This window comes from Montipora foliosa, chromosome 2, assembly GCF_036669935.1.
Source record: "Montipora foliosa isolate CH-2021 chromosome 2, ASM3666993v2, whole genome shotgun sequence".
Classification (NCBI taxonomy): Eukaryota; Metazoa; Cnidaria; class Anthozoa; order Scleractinia; family Acroporidae; genus Montipora; species Montipora foliosa.
Window position 1 is genome coordinate 61,334,803 of NC_090870.1, and position 10,000 is coordinate 61,344,802.

The following is a 10,000-nucleotide window of genomic DNA, read 5'->3' on the forward strand; positions in this document are numbered from 1 at the left end:
ATTGATGCATTTAATTTATTTCAAGTGGATGCATATTTTTAAAAAGTGGTTTAATCACTTTTTCCTTCGTTCAGAATGAAACTCGAATTTTTATCCTCAACTGGAATTAAATAATTATCTGTACTCTTTTGGACATAACGAAATAGTTGATTTGTTTGTTTGTTTGTTGGTTTGTTTTGCTCAAAAATGCGAGCGAACAAGTGCTTTTTTAATTGTTTGCCAAACTGTTTTGTGTGCCTCGACAGTGACAAGAAAATTTTGCCCTTATGTTATAAACACATAATCACAAGGAGTTCTCATAAAATTAGGGAGAAATGTACCAGCTTGTGTTTTCAGAAGTTTGTTTAAAGCTCCTACAGGTAATTTGTTGGAGCCAATCTTGTTTGAAGTTTGTCCTTTCTTGGTTGCATTGCTGTATTTTGCAGATTCTTGTTCCAAGACAAGTTGGAGTGTTTCAATGAAATACCTCCAAATGTTCAATGATCTTGTTTTCAGAGATATAAAGTGGTATAAAGTACATCATTAAAAACTCTTTTTTGACCTTGAACTGACAAAGTGTCCCAACGGTTTCTAATTAATTTTAGCATGATTCCTTTTCAATGGCTATTTGACAGTTGACTCTGAAATGGCCTTTTCCTTTTCCATTAGCTTGCTGAGGATGTGCTTGTTTTCTTTTAAAAGTCATGCAATCCCAGGAAAAAGCCATTGCAAAACTGGTGAATTCCAAAGTAAACTTCGCTTGAAAAACCTATATCGCACTCATCACTTCATGATTCACGCGATATCGGTTTTTTGCGTGAAATTTACCATGGAATTCACCACTTGTGAAATAATTTTTTTTAAAGAAGAAAGTGAAGAAAATTATCTAATTAAGCAGCAACCGGAAATACCAAAACATGAACAATTTGAAGACCTTTCATTTTCCCTAACCCTACTGGCAGTAAGAATGAATAACCAGGGAGCTCTGCTTTTAGGCTTGGCTAAATAGTAAATGCAACATGACTGCTGCTTGCAAGAAAATCAATGATGTCACTACTGTAGGTAGGCAAAGTCATCCTCATACTGACCTTTCTTGTTTGATGGCTTCTGTTTTCTTCAGCTTCTCCTCCCAGGTTTCGTTGAGTTCAGCTATAAGTTTTTCAGATGCCTGTCATTAACAAAAACAATAACTATTGTTTCACTGAACTGTCAGTTTTATAATCATTTATGCCAAAGTTACATGCACATGCAATAAAATTTCAAATAGTTAGTCTTATTTGCCCAAGCTACCTTTAGTTAAAATCATGTGCAAGCTTGAGTTTTTTTTACTCATTCAAGTTGCCCACTTGCTGACCTGTGTACAGCAGTGCAATTTTGCTAAGGAGAAGTGTATTCGTGAAATGCTTGCCCAAGTCATAGAGGTAAGTGTGTAGTCAATTTTGCTGTCGTTTTTTGTAATCTTTCTATTCATTTTCAACATTAGTAAGGCCAAGTATTAATGGACTTTTTTACTTTGCATTTTAGATTGAATTGTCATTATGTCAATGTAGAGCACCTCTTTCTGTTTACCAAATGAAAAAGTATTCAATCTGCACAATCTACTTGCAATCTGCACGATCTGCATTTTAACATGACCATAAAACTCTCGGCTCAGCTGGTAGAATAGTGTAGATCAGCATAATCACACAGTTAGACTAAGTAATAGGTTCAAGTCCAATCAAAAGTCTCAAAATGATATTTTATAATTTACCAAGCATGATTATAGCTAAATTATTTTAATCCATTGATCCCTTGGAGTGAGACTTAACATATTTTACTCTGTCTAACGTCAGACAATTTTACTCGTCAACTGGGGACAACCTGGGGCATTTGAGGTGTCAGTGGGTTAATTAGTATCAATCTAACATGAACAGTATGCAAAAACTAGTTCATTCAACATAGATGAACACCTCGCAGTCTGTTGCCTTGTCTTTTGCCACATGCAGCTTTAACATCGTACATGTACATGCATCTGTATTCATTTGATACAATCCTGTCATCTGTATAACTCGCATACTAGTGACATAATACATGTGCTTAATTATAAAATTATAATAATAAACCAACCTTAAAATTGCAGTTTTAAGTCCAGTGTGATTTAGATACAATTATATTACACGATCAATGAAGAAGTATTGAGTAATCTGACCTTAAGCCTGTCCAGGGTGCCATCTTGAAAATCTTGGCTATATCTTCTTGGTAAGTAAGAGGAGCCTTGCTTTAATACCGCTGTCATCAAAAAAAAAAAATTGAGCTCAACGGAAAAGAACAGAAATAATCAAACATCGAAAAAATGCTGAGAAGCATGTATCACATTACTCAGTGACAGATCAAGAGTTTAGTTTAAGCAAGAAAAAAGAAGTCGTGAAAAATACAATCATTATGTTAACTAAAGAAAACAGGAAAAACACCTGTAGAGTGCATTAACATGAATAAAAAGAAAATTTATTGAAAATATTATATTTATGATCAAAGTATAAAAAAAGTGACATATCAGCTTCAAAACTCACATTGAAGATCTTCAGGGTTGTAACCTTCTTTGACAAGGAGTTCCTTTAGCTTTGAAACCTCTTCTTTTAATTCTCTGATGATCTGTTATCAGAAAAAAAGCAAATGGCAGCTAATTGTAGCATCACTTTACTTTCATTAAACCTATATAATATAATTGTGTAATAGTATTACACTATGTTTTATCCAATATAATGGCAGGTACAGCTCAGGTCAGGTCAGAGGTTAGGTCAGGGCAATAGGGAGAATATTTTTCTCCCAAGGAAATTGACTATTTTCACCATCCCATAATGCAATACATTTTGGGGGTATTTAAATAAAAAAGTACAAGTTATTTACTCTAGGGACTGTATCGTGATTCAGTGAACTGAATATCCATTGTTTTAATGCAAATATCCCCCCCCCCCCCCCCCAAAAGAAAAAGAAAAAGAAAAAAGAACTGTGTTATGGAAAGGGTGAAAAAAGCGAATAAAGAGAAATATAAATTTAAAAAATAAAATAAATTGTGGCAGTACCCATAAGTCCTGCCATCACATGATTTACCTTCTGAGCACGTGGGTAAAAGCCTGCAACCTGATCTGACTTGATTTGTGACCTGACCTGTCACCTGACCTGACACCTATGTTTTAGACCCGCCAAAATCCGAGCTGTATTTGAGTTATAAGTGAAGCTTACCTGTACTTCTCTATAATGAAAATACATGTAAAGTGCAGTACCTTTGCATTAGGGTCTTCATTAACAATTGCTTTACACACTATCTGCTTTGCCCGATCAGCATATCTGCAATAACAAAAACCAGGATAATTTGTTTATGCAAATTATGCAAATTATTTAAATGCAAGGAATAAAAAAGAAAAGAAAAATATATACAATTAGGACTTTGAAGCAAAATACCTAAGTGTACTTAGAGTTTCCTCAAAGTTGATGTCTGCTGGACTGATAGCAGCAATCATTGCTGTCTTGGAGTTGCCACCTGTTTTTTTTAATATGCCAAAAGAGTTCCAATAAAAGAGTATTACATGTATATGCAAACCAAAAATTTATGCGCACTGTCACTTCAAGAAACATGTTGAAAGAGAAATCCATATAAACATAATACTATGTAAATACCTAGATTTTCTCTTAGAAGCCATGTTAGAACAGAATCTCTGTAAGGTATAAAATCTGACCGTCTTTTCTTCTTTTGAGAGGACTAAAATAAAAGAACAGTAATAATAATAATAATAATAATAATAATAATCAGACTTTTTTTTTCACGTGATAATGTTTAAAGCTGAATAGCTTGTGGGGTCGGGCACAAATGAAACCAAATCAATTTAATCCATATCAAATCATATTGGTTTTTGCTGAGAGGGGAAAACGGGATAACCAGCAGAAAAACCTCTCAGAGCAGAGTAGAGAACCAAACTCAACCTACACATGACACCAGTTGTTGGAATTGAACCTGGCCTCATTGGTGGGATGCGTGAGCTCTCACCACTAGCACTGTGCTATCCCTGCTCCCCAATGATATAAAACATCGTTCTCAAGTATTCAACAGCCAGGAAAAATTCCAGAAAAATGCAATGTATATAAAGGGAAAACAGTTAGAGCCAGTTATCAGTTTCCCTTGTTTTTGTTTTTTACATGTGTGCATGGCTCAGAATTCTAAATTTCGGCAAAGAGTTTTGAGCAGGGCATTGAGGTAAAAAGTAATTTTGAGGAGCAATCAGCAGATTTCCCCCATCCTCCTGCTCCATTTCACATCCTACTGACAGTTTCCTTTCTACAATGCATCATATGGTTGGGGGCTGATGACTGGCTTGCAAGGATTTGGGAGCAGAGTAGTCTACATCCAAGAGCCAGTCACCAATAAAGAAACCTCTTGGATGTTCAGCCACCCAACTTCAACTGAATAAACAGTGGGTCTCTCTCTTAATTATCTCATTACCTGCTCTGCTAGACCAGATATCACCTTTCCCAGGGTTGTCAGTGACTTGTTGATATTTGCACCTTCCTGAAAATAAAAGACGAAGTTGGTTGGAAATCAATGTGGGAACCTGAAAAGGAAACTACTACAAATGACTGCAAACAGGAGCAGTTCAGTTTAGTTTAATCATACGTCATGTACTGTAGTTGCTAGCTCAAGACAATTTTGCTGCAATTTTGTTGTTTTAAAGGTAGTCTAAAGATCTTTCTTTTTTCCAATATCTTGAAGTGGGTAGTTGACCAAACTCACCTTCAGCCTCTCTCCTTTGGCTCCAGTTGCATCTGCCCTCTCACTACCAGCAAGATCCACTAAACTCAATTTGCTTACCTATGCAACAAATTATTATTACAATAGCTTGGTGGATGAAGGTATAAAATGATAAACATTTTAAACACAGCTGTCCAAGCTGTGATTGATTGTTTGATATGGGAGCTAAGCACACCCAACAGGAGTTCTGGACCCCAAATAAAAACCCTTATCTTTAGTTATTGATTAGTCAGCAGAAGTTCAGTAGGTCTAAAACACAGGTCAGTGCAGCCCTGACCTGTGGAATGTGACCTGTGTTTTCGACCCACACGCAGAAATCAGCTGTTGTGGTCTTCTGCAAACTTTTACACTGAGGGGTAAAGCAGGAATCTATACCCTCCAAATGGAGAGTTTGAGGGTACTCCAAATTAAGCCTTCCCTCCCCAATCACTGCACACAATTAGGATTAAACTAAAAAAGCTCCCAATGAATATCCAACAATAGTTAATGATGGTTTGTGTTCTGTATACCAGTATGTGAGCTAGCATGATGTATAAACCACACCGTCCAGCTATTTTCACTGCAAGAGGGCCAACATATAATTATAGATATATAGCTGCAGCTACAAATGGCATCTTTGTAAAGTGCACAGATATAATCACTGCAAATCTCTTTTACCTTTGCTGAGGGAAGGTCAGACAAGGAATCATGGCTGAAAGAAAGAAAGAAACTTTACAGTGTCAGTGGGGGGTTGAGTTAAAGGCAATCATTGCTTGTATCATGGTATGGTAATGTAAACAAATGCAGCAGTCTAAAAGTGATTCAGAAAAATGTTTTCTAGGTATACAGACTATTGTCATTTCTCACTACATGTATTAGGGACCTTTAGATCTGAGCATGAGGATGACTTCAAGTACAAGTTTTCTGTTCTGAGCAGCACACTTCGAAATATGTCGGCCTCCATATGCATATATGCTCAGTGTGGAAAACTCATACTTACAGTCATCCTCATTCTCCGATCTTAAGGTCCCTAATATTTCTAAGATAAAAAGAAAACAGTGAATGTTAGACGTCCAGTTGAATAAAATATATAGATAAATACCGGTAAATAAAACTAGTACTGGACATTAACCTGAAACTTAGCGACGTTTCACCTATAACCACTAGGCTTCTTTATGCACGATCGTTGGTGCAGGCCGAGATGCATGATGGGACACCACGCAAAGCAGTGTACCAACAACTCCCCGGTATACACCCACAGAGAGGCCAGTGGACATAACACCCTCCCCCCTGACGTTAAGATTCTAGACAAGGAGGCGCGATGGTTCAAGCGGGAAGTGAAGGAGGCGATCTGGGAGAGGCCCCTCCTTAAACAGCAGGGGTGGACTGAGGTTTCGTTTGTCTCACTCTTGGGACACTGCTTTGGGTGGTGTCCCATCATGCATCTCAGCCTGCACCAACGATCGTGCATGAAGAAGCCTAGTGGTTCTAGGCGAAACGCCGCTAAGTTTCAGGTTAATGTCCAGTACTAGGTTTATAACATAAGAGGCATTCACTTGAAATTTCCTGGCTGAGTTATAGTCACATGTAAATGTCTGCTACAAATAACACGTATCTCTTTAACCCAATGACACCTCAAATTCAGACTCCAAGGAGTCAATGGGTTAACGAAACAAAGCCTGTCTTCATAAGTCTGCCATATAAAATCAATGTACTCAAACTCTGATCATTTACATTGTGCACGTTGTTACCTTCGTTGAGTGAACACAATGCTAAAAATAGCATGTGATCTACTGCTTGTTTCATTCATATTAGTGGCAGCCACTGTCCTGTCAAAACAGGTTTAAGACAAGTTGAAAAGGATAGCATACAATGAATTTGAAATGGTTTTAATAAGCTGAGAAGATCACAGGTGATTTTTTATTTAAATGTGAAATTTCAGTGTGAACTTCATACTTGATTTAGGCTGTATACATTGTACTTCCAATGCCAGGTAAAGAAACATGTAACATTTGAACATGGCGAAAGCGAGGCTGCAGTCAAATTACTTTTTATATATAGATTATTATTCTTGTATGCATCAATCTTATTGATTTCTTTGTATTTCTTGGATTGTTGTAATATATTTTCTACCTTAATTGTAAGATTACGGGCAAAGAGCCAGCTTTTGTAGATGGAAAGACCATAATAAAGGGGTAACAAATGAAAAAACCCGAGACTCGCCGCGAGACAGTGAGACCCTTGTTTGCGAATCCAAGACCGAGACCAAAACATGCAAGACCTCACACTGAAATAAATGCAATATAAACGAGACTTCGCGACTCTCCACAAAGGCTGTTGAGATTTCAAGATCGGATGAAAAGCTGGCGAGTGCCACGATTTTGGAGGTACCATTTGCCACCCATTAATAAAGTTGTTATTATTATTATTATTATTATTACTACTACTACTACTACTACTACTACTACTACTTGACTGCATATCTGACCTGGCTTTATTGCCTTCATCAATGAGGTCATTTATGTCAGCAAAAGAAGTAACAGCAAGTTTAGTCAGGTCCTCTACATATGGACCAAGCATTGGGTGTTCCCTGAAAAAAAGACAATACTGTTCATCAACTCATTTAAGTGTTTCACATATTTTTGTTATTGTATTGATAAGATTTGCTTGTATAACAAAGGGATGAGAAGAGCACATAAAAAATTTGCTGAATAAAATAAAGATGCCAAGGATGCTGCTGTATACCCACTGCAAAGAACACAACTTTGATGATAACAAATATGAAAATGCAGGTTTGAAGCCCAGTAAATGAATGCAGAAATACAGAATGGGATGTAGGGCATTTAGTTCAATTGAAGCCTACAGTACCGCCTGGAAATATTGACCCCTTTACCGCGTCATTGCCGCGTCACCCTGTCGCGACTTTCCCTCGGTATTCCCGCGGTAGGCCGCTTTTTTGCCGAGGGAAATTTACGGCTAGGCTCCAAAGTTGCCGCGGGAAAGTCAACCGAGGTAAACCCTCGGTAATTAAAATTCCGCGGTAGAGTTGGGTTTCCGTTAACTTTGTGTTTCGATAAGCTATTGTAGATTGTAATGTTGAAATCCCACCGAACAACAGAAACTGAACAAGTTTCGGCTGTAAGTTGCGAACAGCAGAGAGGGCTATAGCCGCTAATCATGCACCTTGGTTTCCTTTTCCTTTTCCATGCGAAAAGAATATCCGTACTGTAGCTAGATTCCGACCACATTTGAAACCTTCGTTGCAACATGCATTTGTATTTTGATTGCAGTGATTATTTCGAAGACTTATGGTGGACTATTCATTCGAAGGTTCGACGCTTGTCCCACTTGCGTGGACTTCGCCGTCATTTTATACATTTAAGTTTATGGGAGAATATGTCCGCTTGTTTTTTGCAGCTCAGCGCACGGAACATACATTTATTCATTTATTATGTCGATATCCTGCAAACAGGAGAGGGTTTTGACAATATTTACAAACTGAAAGCTTACACGTTCAGGGTGAACGGCTCGAAAACCTTGCGTGACCAAGTTACGACTTCTTGTGGTTTCCTACTGCAGTATTACTTTCTATGGTTGTTTAGTGTAACAAATCACAAAAAAGAAAAACACTCCAAGGAAAGAACCCAGGATATCAAACCCCTGAAATAGTCCAAAATTATTTGATCTAAACTGAAAAGATTGTTTTCGTGCTCTGGGTAATCATTGGTGCATATCGGCGTGGTTATGCAAATTTATCACGAGTGGACGCCCGCTGCGAAAAGAGTAACTTGCCCGTGAAAGCGCAACGTGAGCACTGGAGCAAAGATGGTTTGAACATTCTAAAGTTTGTTTCGCTTGCTGGTTTTGCATTTGTTAAAATTCGTATGCAAACGATGAGCGTTCAGATAAGTAAGAGACTTCTTTTCTCCACTAACTACAGTCTATTCTTAAATTTGTTTTTCATGCGTAATCAACATGCTGCAATTAAAAAATATTTATGGAAGTCAAGTAGACTATTGCACGACTGATAAAACAACGCGAAAATGTATTTTGCTGCAATTGCTATGATATAACAATTTATTGCTGATGAAAAGCGATGAAAAAAGAAACCATTCTTAAATTATTCGTCGGTACTTTTGGTCTCAAAATAGTACCGACAAAGGCTCCCATGCCTCGGAAGAACGTTGCGATTAAAATTGAAATTTGACAAGTTTAACAATAATACAATGTATGTGGAAGGAATACCTGCTTTTAACAAAAATGGCGATGATAAAACGAAGACAATCGCACAAGTTTGAATTTCAGGTCTCCAAATAAAATAAAGTCAGGCTTAGACGAAAAGAGATACAATTGAACCTTTTTCAAAACCAAACAAATAATTTCTCACGCACACATACAGTATTACAACCTGGAGAACAACGAGTGTTGCGTTGGCTGGATAATCAAGCTGTCGCTTACACTGTATCTTTAAAGAAGTCTTCAGTTTTACATTATGTAAAGATTATAAAATTTGAGTCCTTACGTAAATGGCACACTTTCTCATTTTGATTACAATTTCTTGCATTACAAATCGATTCTTCACACCATGAGATATAAAATTTGACAGTCTTCCGCTTATTTTACAAGAGCAACAGATCATTTAGACTTGCCACAAGTCGACCTCACGATAACCCCAGAAGAAAATGTTTCGGCGAGCGAATCATGATTTTTCGTACGCGAAGTGAATGACGAAGGACTTTTCGAAAGTCTACAGATCATTGTTCTTTCCCGCGGCAAGCCTCGTCTTTTCTCCCGCGGCAAATTTCCCGCGACAAAGTGCACCTCGGTTTTACCGAGGGGAAAAAATTTGCATACCTCGGTGCCACGCGAGGTATTGCCTCGTCCCTAGGGGTCAATACTTCCAGGCGGTACTGTAGCTCCAACTTGTAACTAAGAGATAAAACCTTTCACCTTCACACACTGTGATCATCAAATTTTCATTTTCTTAAAGTTTAATTACTAATATTGGCAAACTTAACCTGACTCTTAAGTTGTTCTTGGCACTTGGACTCAGTAAATCCCTGACTCTTTCACAATAGATTTCAAGATAACTGACCTAATAGGAAAAAGTCACCTCTCTTAGCAATGCTACCATCAGTCAGACATACACCTCACATATGGAAGAATACTTCTTAATTTCTTCCCACCCACCAAAGGGCTGGATATTACTATCCATCATCAGACAAAAATACTGTAATACTTTGTCCAACTTAAACATTT

The 10,000-nt window shown here is 37.5% G+C and overlaps 1 protein-coding gene across 5 annotated transcripts in view; it reads right to left on the reverse strand.

Moving 5' to 3' along the window:
• The window catches only part of LOC137984521 (kinesin-like protein unc-104), a 73,729-nt gene that overhangs the window by 42,944 nt on the left and 20,785 nt on the right, over window positions 1-10,000 (reverse strand). For all 5 annotated transcript variants that reach the window (XM_068831705.1, XM_068831687.1, XM_068831698.1 and 2 more), the window contains exons 6-17: window positions 9,760-9,836; window positions 7,230-7,331; window positions 6,493-6,570; window positions 5,420-5,453; window positions 4,745-4,822; window positions 4,457-4,522; window positions 3,637-3,718; window positions 3,421-3,499; window positions 3,243-3,306; window positions 2,529-2,610; window positions 2,168-2,247; window positions 1,068-1,147 (exon numbers count right to left, since the gene is read on the reverse strand). In XM_068831705.1, the coding sequence (XP_068687806.1) occupies window positions 1,068-1,147; window positions 2,168-2,247; window positions 2,529-2,610; window positions 3,243-3,306; window positions 3,421-3,499; window positions 3,637-3,718; window positions 4,457-4,522; window positions 4,745-4,822; window positions 5,420-5,453; window positions 6,493-6,570; window positions 7,230-7,331; window positions 9,760-9,836 (902 nt within the window). The remainder of the gene's footprint in view (window positions 1-1,067; window positions 1,148-2,167; window positions 2,248-2,528; window positions 2,611-3,242; window positions 3,307-3,420; window positions 3,500-3,636; window positions 3,719-4,456; window positions 4,523-4,744; window positions 4,823-5,419; window positions 5,454-6,492; window positions 6,571-7,229; window positions 7,332-9,759; window positions 9,837-10,000) is intronic.